The 14,605-nt window shown below is 39.3% G+C and overlaps 1 protein-coding gene across 2 annotated transcripts in view; it reads right to left on the minus strand.

Moving 5' to 3' along the window:
• The window catches only part of MRPL47 (mitochondrial ribosomal protein L47), a 16,358-nt gene extending 1,782 nt beyond the window's left edge, over positions 1–14,576 (minus strand). Inside the window, exons 1-6 of one of the 2 annotated variants that reach the window (XM_003256503.4) lie at positions 14,454–14,570; positions 12,608–12,753; positions 11,612–11,672; positions 8,559–8,655; positions 3,673–3,803; positions 2,545–2,640 (exon numbers count right to left, since the gene is read on the minus strand). In XM_003256503.4, the coding sequence (XP_003256551.1) occupies positions 2,545–2,640; positions 3,673–3,803; positions 8,559–8,655; positions 11,612–11,672; positions 12,608–12,753; positions 14,454–14,551 (629 nt within the window). In that variant the 5' untranslated portion in view covers positions 14,552–14,570. Of the gene's footprint in view, positions 1–2,544; positions 2,641–3,672; positions 3,804–8,558; positions 8,656–11,611; positions 11,673–12,607; positions 12,754–14,453 lie in introns of both variants that reach the window. The other variant, XM_012510675.2, reaches the window with a different exon arrangement.
• Positions 14,577–14,605: the final 29 nt, after the last annotated feature.

Here is a 14,605-nt window from a genome sequence, read left to right on the forward strand (position 1 = left end):
ATCATGAGGTCAAGAGATCAAGACCATCCTGGCCAACATGGTGAAACCCTGTCTCTACTAAGAATACAAAAACTAGCCAGGCGTGGCACATGCCTGTAGTCCCAGCTACTCAGGAGGCTGAGGCAGGAGAATCGCTAGAACTCGGGAGGCAGAGGTTGCAGTGAGCCGCGATCGCACCACTGCACTCCAGCCTGGCAACAAAGCAAGACTCCATCTCAAAACAAAACAAAACAAAACAAAAGATTTATAACTTCACCCTGTATGACTAAGGGACAAAAGGATCCAACAGCACAACCCTGGGCTTGGAGCAATCTCAGAGAAAAAGTGCAGTCAGATTTCTTCAGTTGCTTAGCATCTCAACTGGGTCTTAAGTGTGAATAGCAAAGATTTAAAAGCTGTAGCAACAGAAGAAGCAACAGTGGAAAATAAGCAAGAACACTTAGGAAACAAGGCAAGAGTTCTGACATCGATGAAGGGTAGGTAGCTAAGACTTGTAGGAATGCTGGGAGGAGAAGAATTTAAGATTTTATCCTGTAGACAAGAAGCTGTTGTATGTTTCTGAACAGCCCTGATGTGATTTAAAAAAAAAAAAAAAAAAAAAGTCTTGAGGAAAATTAGCCAGGAAGCAATACTTGATTGGACTGGCAGAGTCAAGAAGATGTTTGGTAATTCAATTTGATGAAGACATAGACTGCACTAGGGCAAAGACAATGGGAGAAGAAAAGACAGATCCTGGAGACATTCTGCAGCAAGAATTAAATCAAGGACTGATTAAATATATAGCAATGGTGATGAAAAAGATGACGGATGGTTTAGTGCCCATGTGGACTGGATATACTACAGATAAAATGAGGAGAGGTAGCTGGTTCAGTAGGGAAGATGAGTAATTTTAAATGTGATTCTAAAGTGTACTAAACACTTTAAAGCCAAGCTTAAAGATACATTCCATTCCTATTTAAATTGTTTTTAAAAGTTTGTTTTGGAAAATCAGGGAGGGAAAATCAGTTTTTGAGGAACTTGCTAACAGTAGAATGTATTATTCAAGAGTTGTTAAAAGCTGTGGTTCTTGTGCTGCTATCGTGCTACTACGATTTCCCCTTTAATTTTCCAGCTGCCTTCCCAGCCTTGAATTTGATTTCTAGCACCTTTAGCCAGGAGCCCTTTGGTTCCTCTGCCCTGTCTCTCTCTGGAGCCACAGCAATGGGAGTTGAGTAGCACCCTTGGCCCAGGAAACCATGAACTAGCAATACTTTTCCCTTCTAATTGCAGTTTTGGGGATTAAACTATATCCTCTGGCTTTGTCTCCTTTTGGATATGGCCCAAGTGTTCTAAAGTAGCTCTTTAAAAAAAAAATCTTAAGTTTGTATAGTTATCAGCGAGCGGTTCATGGGAACACTGCACTCCTCTATCATAACAGAAGCCCTATGTTCTCCCTATTGAATGATAAACCTAATGCAGGAAAAATGTGCTAAAGGAAATATTTGGAGATCAACATTCTGCAGGACAACATAAGTTTAGGTATAATACAACAGACTTCTCTTCCTAGCCATATTTCTTTTCAACAGCCTTGCAATAACATGAACTCACATTGTATGCAACTGAATTATTTGGACCTTCATTTTAACATAACAGTAGAAATTTTTCCATTTACATATAGATACAAGAATAGAAAGGCAATAAAACTTTTGAAAGGATACGTACTATAATGTTAACAGTAGCTGTTTCTTTTTTTTGTTTGTTTTTTGAGATGGAGTCTCACTCTGTCGCCCAGGCTGGAGTGCAGTGGTGCAATCTCAGCTCACTGCAACCTCCACCTCCCAGGTTCGATCAATTCTCGTACCTCAGCCTCCTAAGTAGCTGAGATTACAGGCACATGCTACCACGGCCGGCTAATTTCTGTATTTTTAGTAGAAATGGGGTTTCGTCACGTTGGCCAGGCTGTTCTGAAACTCCTGTCCTAAAGTGATCCGTCTGCCTTGGCCTCCCAAGTGCTGAGATTACAGGCATGAGCCACTGCGCTTGGCTGACCGTGGCTATTTCTGATGGTGAGCTTATATATGACTTCAACTTTCTTTTTTACCTGACTTTCCTATTTTTTTGTTTGTTTGTTTTTGAGATGGAGTCTCACTCTGTCACCCAGGCTGGAGTGCAGTGGCACAATCTCTGCTCACTGCAAGCTCTACCTCCCGGGTTCATGCCATTCTCCTGCCTCAGCCTCCCGAGTAGCTGGGACTACAGGTGCCCGCCACTATGCCCGTCTAATTTTTTGTATATTTAGTAGAGACGGGGTTTCACCATGTTAGCTGGGATGGTCTCGATCGCCTGACCTCGTGATCCACCCACCTCGACCTCCCAAAGTGCTGGGATTACAGGTGTGAGCCACCGCGCCCAGCCTGACTTTCCTATTTTTTAAAATACTTACATAATAACAGAAATTAAAATTTAAAGACAGCTTAAGCTTTCTTTATGTCATCTGGTATGATATATGACCATATGTCATCTGGTATAAAGATAATATGTTTTATTAAAGGTACTTGTGCTCACCTGAGAAAATGGTCCACATAAGGCATGGCAAAGAATCGTTTCCTATTGTATCTTTTATTTAGGTGCCAAGGTATAACCCACTGCTTGAACTTGTGCCTGCCAATAAAGAAGTTATTTGCCTTAAAGATAACATTTAATACATTTTCACTTTCCTAATTTACCTCAAAAGGGTTAGTCCAAATAAACATTAGTAGAAAATAAAACAGATAAACGTTTTTAGTGAGATGCTTTGGCAATTTCTTTTCTGTGTTATACTTAAATCCCATTAAAAGAACCTACCAAATGAGTTATGAGTTAAGTGGTATAATGTCAAGAGTACAGGGAAGGTCTCTAACCGAAATGCCTTCCCCATTCTGCCTATGTTTAAAAGTCTAATGATATTTCATCTTGGTTGTTCAGCCCAAAGGTAAATAAACCTTCCCTCCCCTCCTTCTGAGGGGAGGTTTATTTACCTTTGGGCTGAACAGCCTCCCCACCGAAGGAGGTTTATTTACACCAGGTCTTCTCAGTTATTTACACCTCAGCATGAATGCTGATTATCAGATCCTTTCCCAAAGGCTGACAAGACTCTGGGATTTGAATGTAGGAGAAAGAAGGAGGTATAAAAAATAAACTATTTCATAATTTGCCCTAGGGCTTATCCTGATGGCAATGGGAGCAAACTGAAACTGGTTCATGTGACATTCCCTGAGACTTAAAAAAAAATAGTTCCAGGTTCTCAATGGGCAAAGAGGGCAGGTGTGTGTCCTGAAGTTAGCTTCATGGATTTTATACCTTCTGAAGTGATATGTGTACATGTACATTTTTCTGAGGAAACGATCCATAACTTTCATCAAATTCTCAAAAGGCCTTGTGATTCATATAAGACTAAGAACCACTACAATAAAGACTTATAGGTAACTGAATCGTAGGAATGAGATGTCTGGGCTGGTTTTACCAGATAAAGCTACCTTCATTCATATCCTCCTTCATTAAAGTCCAAAGGGGTGTGGGGCCTCTTCTTTTATTAGATATATCTCTAATATTATCTCATATGGTGCAAGTTTTTTTTTTTAAAGATATTGGGCAGGGGAATGAGGCATGGATTTCCACTCTCATCTTAGAAGAGCCACAGTGTTAACTACATACCAGATGATTCTTCCAAAGATGTCTCTTCTCCAAGCACCAGGTCTAGCTCTTTCCTGACCAGTCTGAAGAAGCCTTAGGGCGTCTTCTCTTTCCTGGACAACTTTATCTAATGCATCCATGGAATCTACTACCTGAAAAGCAAATAGAAAGATACAATTTCAATAATCACCTACTACAAAATTCCTAAAAAAGAGAATGTATAAACACTTCTGCTACAGAAAATTTATAATGAATATTTATGCCAAAGAACCACTCTGTTAAGTATTTCCTAAAAATCTTTTTGGCACAAGTATGTCTACATGGGTGTCTAGATTGCCATTTTCTATATTTTTAAAAAAGCTTATAGTTTTTTAATATAATTTCCATATATTAGTTTTGTTTGGAGATACACTTATATAGAGTCCTTTTGGAGACCCAATTTGATTCATATTATTTCAAAACTCAATGAGCTAATAAGAAGTGGTAACAATTTGCTATTTTCATTATATTAAAAAAGACATGTTCTGGTCTCAACTAATCACTGTGTCCCTGACATGCAGACACAGATATTGCGGCCTGCTTGGTAGCTGTTGCTACTACAGGGAAAGGAATAGCAGTCCATCCAGATATGAATCTCCAAAGATTTATCAAGATGCAAGATGATACTATTAAACTTCTATTTATTTTTACCTCTTTAAGATTTCCATTGTTTTATAATGTGTATATATTGGCAGAATAATATATATATATATATATATATATATTTTTTTTTTTTTTTTTTTTTTGAGACAGTCTTGCTCTGTCACTCAGGCTAGAGCACAGTGGCGTGATCCTGGTTCACTGCAACCTCCACCTTCCAGGTTCAAGCGATTCTCCTGCCTCAGCAGCTGGGATTACAGGCACCCGCCACCACGCCCGGCTAATTTTTTGTATCTTTAGTAGAGATGGGGTTTCACCATGTTGGCCAGGCTGGTCTCAAACTCCTGGCCCCAGGTGATCTGCCCACCTTGGCCTCCCAAAGTGCTGGGATTACAGGCATGAGGCACCGCACCCGGCCTTATATTTGTTTACATATAAATATTCATATGTTGGGGATTGTAATGTGAGATGGGCCAAACTTTTTCATAGTCCTAAATACATACTGAGAGCCATTTTATGTGTATGTCCCTTAAGCATCACAAGAGATATCAAATACTGCATAAGCACATTTGTTTCTCATAAGAATCCTCAAAAAAAGCACAGATTATAATCTCCCAGGTAGCTATGAGACCTGAAAAAGATGTGAAAGCCACAAATTTAGATAAATTACTTCATAATGTTTCCTTTTTGCTTTTTGAGACAGGGTCTAGCTCTGTCACCCAGGATGGAGTGCAGTGGCACAATCTTGGCTCACTGCAACCTCTGCCTCCCAGGCTCAAGCAATCCTCCCACTTCAGCCTCCCAAGTAGCTGGGACTACAGGCATGCACCACCACACCCGACAAATTTTTGTATTTTTTTGGTAGAGAAAGGGTTTTGCCATGTAGCCCAGGCTGGTCTCAAACTCCTCAGGCTCAAGTGATCTATTTGCCTTGGCCTCCCAAAGTGCTGGGATCACAGACGTGAGCCATCACACCCGGCCCATAACCCGCTCAGTACACACTCAGCACTTCTGCTATCCTCAATTTCACTAAATGCCTTACAGTAGCTGAATTCACACGCCTTCCTCTTAACTATTTTATTTTCTACAAAATCCCTGAAAAAGAAAAGATTACTAAGACAAATTCTATTTTGAAGACAAGCAAACTTAGGAGAGTAAAGGGACCACACTGATAAGGGCTTTATATAAAACTCTCTAATCTTTAGAAATTTTTAGTAAATCTGGTTGTTCACTAACTACATTAAGGAGTTTGCCTAAGCAAGGGTAAGATTTGAGGCTTCCAGCTGAAATCCAGTGTTAGCTCACAAAGAAAGTAAATGGCTACCAAGTCCACAGAATTAACATTCAGAAGTTCATGACAAGAAATGTGAAGGAAAATCAAAAGTATTATTTAGATGTACCTTATTGAAAACAAGTCAAACTCAAAGAGCCTTCTTTTCTATAAGTTTCTCAGTGCCAAGAGCGTCAGTTGAGAGAATATAAAATTAATAGGACTGTGTTCCAGGGTAAGAGTATACACTTCTCTTTACAGCCAAGAATTAACATTACAGAGTAGCCCTTGAAACACATTTTTTTAAAAGAGACAAAAAGATACACTTGCAAAATTATAATCAATCTTTTATCACTTGCCTTGTTTCTGCATTTCAAACACAAGGGGACTAACACGTCATTTATTTGTGTGATAAATAGGTACTAATACTCTGAAGAGAAGCATATATAGTGAGCGTCTTTTATCTCAAATGGATAGCTAATACTTTAGTTACAATCATAGCTAACTATTGTGCCAGAATTATATAATTTCTCCCTTAATTTTTATATTATTCTGTAAATAAAATCTGTCTGTAATATGCTTCAACTGGGTATCAACTCAGATCAGCCCAGTGATAAGAATTATATCCCAATTATAATTCTTCTTTTCCCTTTTACTCTTCCTTAAACAGTTTCATATCTTCGGTTTCTATCTTATATTGAGAGTTTTTTTTACATTTTTGCTTAATAAAGTTTTCTTAGTAGTACGTCACAAAACACTGGAAACACCAGATATATTTGAAGTTTGAAAAAATTATGGTCACTTTCAGCTTCTCTGGGGTAAACTTTTAATATTTTGGGTTCTACTGATTGAGAAACTGTAGTACATATGACCTACTGGGCTGAAGTTCACCTCTGAAATATATATTTAAAGCAGATAATCCACTGTTGAAGTTCAAAAGTTCTATAACAGCACCATTATAGCAAAAGCTTTTTCATCAAATAATGTGTTCTTTATAAAGCATCCTTACTTGTCAATGCACTTTTTATTTTTTATTTATTGCGACAGGGTCTTGCTCAGTCACCCAGGCTAGAGTTTGGTGGCGCAATCGTGGCTCACTGCAGCCTCAATCTCCCAGACCCTATACTTTTAAAACAGTTCAATGTCAGGAAACACAAAGAAAGACTGAGTCTCCAGATTAAAGGAGACTAAAGAGACACATGACAATTCATGATGCAGAATTTTCTTTTGCCATAAAGGACACTTGGGATAACTGATAAACTCTGAATAAGATCTGTAGATTACAGCTAATAGAATTGTATCAATGTTAATTTCCTGATTTTGAAATTTACATAGTGATTATATAAGGGAACATCCTGGTTTTTCTTAAGTTTTTATAAAGCGATGTCATGGGTACAACTTACTCTCAAACATTTGAGAAAAAATAGTGTGTATGGAGGACTGATAGATGCATAGAAGGATAAGGTAAATGCTGCAGCAAAACAGAGGAATATGGGTAAAGGGTATATGAGAATTCCTTCTACTATTCTTGTAATTTTTCTGTGAGTCTAATATTATGTCAAAATAAAGATAAAAGAAAAAATGTTATATAACTCAACTTTCACTACATCAGAATAACCTTTTCGATAATTAGGGTAAATCAATGAGGTTTCATTTTATACCTTCTTTGATTTTCTCCAGGGAAAGTTATATCCTTCCATCTTAAAAGCAGTGTGGTAATAATGGCTGCGACTGGTGTGAGGAAAGGAAACTAAAGCAGCAAAGGTTAGGCAGCAGGACTAATGCTATTATAAAAACTGAGTTCTGTTCTCACTACTTACTATGCCACAGAAAAAATCAATAAAGGGTTGATCCTGGAAGCAATCGAGTAAAAACATAAATCTAAATAAAAACATAAGTCTTTGGCCGGGCGCAGTATCTCACACCTGTAATCCCAGCACTTTGGGAGGCCGAGGCGGGCAGATCACGAGGTCAGGAGTTCAAGAACAGCCTGGCCAACATGGTGAAACTCCATCTCTACTAAAAATACAAAAAATTAGACAGTAGTGGTGGTGTGTGCCTGTGGTCTCAGCTACTTGGGAGGCTGAGGCAGGAGAATAGCTTGAACCCGGGAGGCAGAGGTTGCAGCGAGCCGAGATCGCGCTATTGCACTCAACAAGAGCGAAACTCCATCTCAAAAAAAAAAAGTAACCAACTTTTCACAATATTGTAAATATATTAAACACTACTGACTGTTACACTTAAAAATGGTCAAGACAGTAAATTTTGTTAAATGAGTTTTACCACAGTTATTTTAAAAAGCAGTAAAAAACTGATCTAGATACTAACAAAATGGTTAAACCAGGAAGTAGAAATGTAAAGTGGTATAGCTACTTTAGAAAATAGTTTGGCAGTTTCTTAAAATGCTAAATATAGATTTATCACATAAGCCAGCAATTTCACTCCTAGGTATCTACTCAAAGACATTTGTCCACATGTACGTTAGAAGTTGCAGGTAGGTTTGGGAAGCCAAGGTGAGTAGGTTACTTGAGTTCAAGAGTTTGAGACCAGCCTGGCCAACATGGTGAAACCCCATTTATACCAAAAATACAAAAATTAGCTTGGCATGGTGGTACGTGCCTGTAATCCCAGCAACTTGGGAGGCTGAGGCAGGAGAATCGCTTGATCCTGGGAGGTGGAGGTTGCAGTGAGCCAAGATATCACACCACTGCACTCCAGCCTGGGGGTGACAGAGTGAGACCCTCCTGCCACAAAAAAAAAAAAAAAACAACAACCATGTTGCAGGTAGAAATGAGGAATGACTGCATTCTCATGAGTATGAGATTTCTTTTAGGGATGATGGAAATGTTTCCAAATGAGCTACGATGGTTGCACTACTAAAATTTACTAAAATACAAATAAGAAAAAAGAATCTATTTGACAAGAAATACAGGAACCACATACTCACTCCTTTTAGCTGTAATCATGTATACCACTCTCCAGCCTCCCCAGTGCTTACCTTATCTAACCGCTCTGGACTTGGCATTGGCAATCTCTGCCGCTTGGCCTCCTGCTCTAGGGTTAGAAGCATGTTTCTTTCTTTCAGTAAGACATACCTATACAAAAGAACACAAACCTTGTGATGCTATTCTGTGGTTATGTTAATGAAGTTGTGATTTCTGACATCAAAATTAATTATCTGTACTTGAAAGTCACTTAGGGGCGAGGTGCTGTGGCTCACGCCTGTAATCCCAGCACTTTGGGAGGCTGAGGTGGGAGGATTGCTTGACCTCAGGAGTTCAAGACCAGCCTGGGCAACACAGCAAGACTCCATCTCTACAAAAAATAAAAAATATAATTAGCCGGGCATGGCAGCACACACCTGTAACCCCAGCTGTTTGGGAGACTGAGGCAGGAGGATTGCTTGAGCCTGGGAATTCAAGGCTATAGTGGGCTAAGATCGCACTACTATACTTCAGCCGGGGGATAAAGTGAGATCTTGTCTCAAAAAAAAAAAAAAGTCATATTAGAAATCTCAATATATAGAATATGATTACAAAGAATAATCCTTTATACACAGCTATCTTTGCTTATCTATTTGTTCAATAAACTTTCCATTTGTCACATGTATTAAGGCTAAGAGAGTTACAAAGAGGTATAAAACGTAGTCCTTACATTCTGAGGAGTAGAGAAGGCAGATGGAAGATAAATAACATTTACTGAGTACCTATTATATGCCAGACAATGTATTAAACATTTTATATACACTTATTTCATCTAGTTTTCACAACCACCTTCTGAGGTTGGTATTATTTCCACTTACTAAACGAAGAAGCTAAGGTTAAGAGAAGTAAGGTATTCTGGGTCATACAGGTAATTCAAGATTCAAATCCCTGATCTCTGTGTACAAAATCCATTCTATTTTAACTCCACCATGCTGCTTCTGAAACTGTAATGTGATGTGGGATAATAAGTGGGACAGGCAATAAGTACCAGAAGAATTAAGTGGGGGAGATGAGAAACATCTCTTCTAGCTAAGATGACCAGGCAAAGAGTCATAGAGATGGAATTTATGATAGAAGGGACAGCAGAGCAAACATAATCAAAGGTACTGAAGCAGCAGAGCTAAAGTGAAGGCAGATTTTCTGAATACATCTATTTGAGAATACGAGTTGGGGCCGAGTGCAGTGGCTCACACTTGTAATTCCAGCACTTTCAGAGGCCGAGGTGGGTGGATCACTTGAGGTCAGGAGTTCAAGACCAGCCTGGCCAACATGGTGAAACCCTGTCTCTACTAAAATACAAAAATTAGCTGGGCGTGGTGGTGCGTGCCTGTAATCCCAGCTACTCAGGAGGCTGAGGCAGGAGAACCTGGAAGGCAGAGGTTGCAGTGGGCTGAGATCGCGCCACTGCACTCCAGCCTGGGTGACAAAGTGAGACTTTGTCTCAAAACAAACAAACAAAAAAAAACAAAAAAGAGAAATGGCAAAACTTTGGTTGGTTGCAGCCATGATGAATGTTGAAATAGCCTTAACTATCCTTTCACTGATAACCCAAGGTAACTAATAGTGCTTTAATACACCTTATTTTTTTATAATGAATAAACATAGTATCAGTGGTTTTTATAAACACTTTACAATTCTTTAATTTGTCATGAAAGATAAACAATGCTTTACATCAGGGGACAAAAAAATGTTGGCCGGGCACAGTGGCTCATGCCTATAATCCCAGTACTTTGGGAAGCCAAGGCAAGTGGATCACTTGAGGCCAGGAATTCAAGACCAGCCTGGCCAACATGGTGAAACCCCATCTCTACTAAAAATACAAAATTTTAGCTGGGCATGGCAGCGTGGGCCTGTAATCCCAGCTACCTGAGAGGCTGAGGCATGAGAACTGCTTGAACCTGGGAGGTGGAGGTTGCAGTGAGCCAAGATCACGCTACTGCATTCCAGTCTGGGTGACAGAGTGAGACTGTGTCTCAAAAAGAGAAAATTTAAAAAAGTAAATGTCTACTAGAGTCCCTAGGCAGATAACAATTATGAAGGAAGTAGACGTAGTGAAAGAACCACAGGGTGGCTGAGAGGTGGTGTGTCCCTGCTCCATCTAGAAGGGGCAGTTGCTCCACAGACCAGCCAAGTTGTTGCCATGTAGGAATGCAGGACCAGTGTTGCCAAATCACAGGTCTCATTATTCAAGAGCCGACAAATAATATTTTCTGTGTGAAACTTCCCAATTTAAAAAACAATTACGGTCCAAACAAAACATATCTTTGGGCTACATACAGTACATTAAAAATGCAACCCAGTCTTAAATCCTCTTAACCCTCTCTAATTCATCAGAGCCTGCCAGAAAAATCTACCTAAATTCTCAATTAAATGCACCCTCCAACATACCTTTCCAAAGCAAATACGCTAAAGATTGCAGATCATGAAAATGTAATAAAAAGGAGAGAATTCTAAATATAACCAATGGCTGGGTGCAGTGGCTCACGCCTGTCATCCCAGGATGTTGGGAGGCTGAGGTGGGAGGATCACTTGAGCCCCAGTGAGACCAGCCTGGGCAACGAAGGGAGACTTGCTCTCCACAAAAAGCAAAAAAATTAGCTGAGTGTGGTGGTGAGTACCTGTGGTCCCAGGTACTCAGGAGGCTGAGGTGGGGGATCACTTGAGCCCAGGAGGTCAAGGCTGCAGTAAGCTGTGACTGCACCACTGCACTCCAGCCTGGGCAACAGAGTGAGACCTTGTCTCAAAGAAAAAAACAAAAGCAAACAACTATTCTCTGTTTCATTTTATTAATTGACTGAAATTGCTAGTATAAAGGTGTTAGTAGGACCAATGTAAATTACAGTAAAATTTCTGAATTCCCAACTACTTGAGAATTGTGACATTTGTCATAATCTAACCTCTGTCATATAAAACCTTTCATGATCTTTAACATCAGATTTATCATCCATAGTACTACAAAACAAATCGCTTTACTCAATTTCTTATATCAGATAGATTTAGTTTTTACCTCATTGTTACACTGTAACTGCTTCAAACGTCTAGATGTTAATGTACTTGGTATACTTACCAAAGTTTGTGTAAATCTTCATTACTTTTGTTCCTCAGTTGCTGACAGGTCCATGCTGCTCCTATTAAAATAATACATAACATGAAATAATATTTCTAGCCATGTGCCCTTTGGCAAATTATTTAAGCTCTCTAAACCTGTCTAAACCTATTTCCTTATCTGTAAAATATATAACAGCTTTTTTATAGTATATAACATGTGTAATTAGAGATAAATTAGGTAACATACAAAAATACTATTAACATGACTGGCAATAGCTTCAAAAAATGTTAGCATTAGTACAGAACGTATTTCACACCCTAATGACAAAATACTTTATGTCATTATAAATTAACTGGGGCGGTGGCTCACACCTGTATTCCCAACACTTTGGGAGGCCAAGACGGCAGGGATCACCTGAGGTCGGGAGTTCAAGACCAGCCTAACCAAGATGGCAAAACCCTGTCTCTACTTAAAATACAAAATCAGCCGGGCGTGGTGGCACATGCCTGTAATCCCAGTTACTCGGGAGGCTGAGGCAGGAGAATCGCTGGAATCCGAGAGGCAGAGGCTGCGGTGAGCCGAGATTGTGCCACTGCACCCCAGCCTGGGCAACAAGAGCAGAACTCCATCTCTAAATAAATAAATAAACTTTAAATTGTCATTAAAAAATAAAATCTAAAATAAGCCCTAAACCTTACTTTAGTTAGCTTGCAGTGAGCCGAGATCGCGCCACTGCACTCCAGCCTGGCGCGACAGAGTGAGACTCCGTCTCAAAAGAAAAAAAAAATAATAATAATAATAATTTCAACCTATTCCTTTTCTAACCATCTTGCCAATCTGCCAAGGAACAATTAACTCTATTATTATATTGTCCCTTTAATTTTCTCTAGTAGACAGTCCCAAAGAAAACTGAAAAAGGAAACATCTAAATAATTCCTAAACTGGATATATAATCCTAGAATGATGGGGGGGTTCCATAAATATATTTAATGTTGACAAATCCAAGTATCTCACCAGATTTTACTTTTTCTTCCCCCCAGTTTTTTGGGTCATCAAAAAATTCTTCTAGTCCTTTCCTTGACAATGTGGTATGAAGTAATCTATATTGGTGAAAGGATGTCACATTTGGTGTACTCTTAGGCAACAAACTAAGAAAAAACCTGCAATTGAACACACATAAACAAGTAAAGTTTTATAATATCTGGATTTTATAAGCCATAAACATTATCATAATAAACATAATCATTTTGTCATCTATAACGTTTTAAAAAGCTACTCAGGGTTTCTGCACAAGAATTTTTTTTTTCTTATTTAGAGACTGGGTCTCACTATGTTGTCCAGGCTGGTCTCGAACTCCTGGGCTCAAGTGATCCTCCCACCTTGGCCTCCCAAAGTGCTGGGATTACAGGGATGAGCCACCATGCTTGGCCACAATAAATTTTGAAAATGCTTTAGAAAGTATTTTTAATACTGCATTATAGAAGCTGCTACCTTACAATTTCAGAGGTAACAAATTTACACAACTATATTTTAAGGTAACATTTTTGGGTTCTTCTTACATTGCTAATGGGTGCAAACGCAGGTAAAAAGAGCAGTCAATTTTGCAACATGTGGGCTGGGCACTGTGGCTTACACCCGTTATCCCAGAAATTTGGGAGGCTGAGGTGGGAGGATCACTTTGAGCCCAGGAGCTCAAGACCAGCCTGGGCAACATGGCAAAACCTCATCTTTAACAAAAATACAAAAATTAGCCAGGCGTGGTGGCACGTGCCTTATAGTCCCAACTACTTGGGAGGCTGAGGTGGCAGGATGGTTTGAGCCTGGGAGGCAGAGGTTTCAGTGAGCTGAGGTCACACCATTGCACTCCAGCCTGGTCGACAGAGTCAGTCCCTGTCTCAAAAAACAAAAACAAAAAAACCTCACAATTTTGCAACATGTATCAGGAGCCTCAAATACTTCCTCCTTTAATTCAGTAATTCTACATCTAGAAGTTTCAACTGAAGAAATTATCATAGATGGGAATTTATAAATTAAGATGTTTATTAAAGCACTATATAGGATATCAAGTTTTTAATTATGTAAATACGCAGCTGAGAATGGTTTAAAAATTACTGTACATCTGGATAATTATTATGCAGTAATTGAAAAATTCTGTTTTTAAAAAATAGCTAATGACCTGAGATGATCTGAAACTAAATAATGAAGTTTATCACAAGTGTTGTATCCCTACCAAAAATATTTAGCCTAAATCTAATCATGAGGAAACAATCACACAAATCCAAATGAAGAAGATTCTTAAAAAGCTAATCTCATCGAAATGTCAAGAACATTAAGAGAGAAAAAAAAGAAATCGTTCCGGATTAGAGACTAAAGAGTCATGGCAACCAATTTAATAAATGATCCTTCACTGGATCCAGGACCAAAAAAATAAAAGAAGTTACTAAGTTGCCAGTTACTTTCATTGTAACACATCCTGTAAATACAAATATCTCTTCTTTTTCAATCCATCCAAACTTGACAGACTTGAGTATCATAACAAAAACATCTTCGGTAAAGTTTTTCGCACCTCACCCTGCCCAGGAGGATGCTTCTGTACTTAAAGGTTTATTTACTTCAACAAATGCTGGACATCTACAAACCCCATATACTGTCTTGTCCACAGCAGGCAGCAACAAAATGAGGAAGGAATAGAAATGTCGGAGGTAGGCGACTTCTCCAAGGTCACTCACTCCTCACCAAAGTGGGCTCCGGCTCTGCCATCCAGGCGGCCGTTCCATTCTTGAGTTGTTCTCGGCATCTCGGCAACCAAACAAGACCCAAAGTTGGAGAGGTGGGCAAACCTACTTTATACATCACTTACCCTGTGCAGGCAGGGGCCTGAGGAGTTATTAACGATCGGGAAGCTTTCAGGGCGGATGAAACTCTCCTACAAACAAGGGCCAAACCGGCCGCAGCCATGTTTTCGCATAACTGGCAAAACGCGTTTCCGCCAACGATAGCGTCACTTCCGGC

Source organism: Nomascus leucogenys, chromosome 11, assembly GCF_006542625.1.
Source record: "Nomascus leucogenys isolate Asia chromosome 11, Asia_NLE_v1, whole genome shotgun sequence".
NCBI classification, from domain to species: domain Eukaryota; kingdom Metazoa; phylum Chordata; class Mammalia; order Primates; family Hylobatidae; genus Nomascus; species Nomascus leucogenys.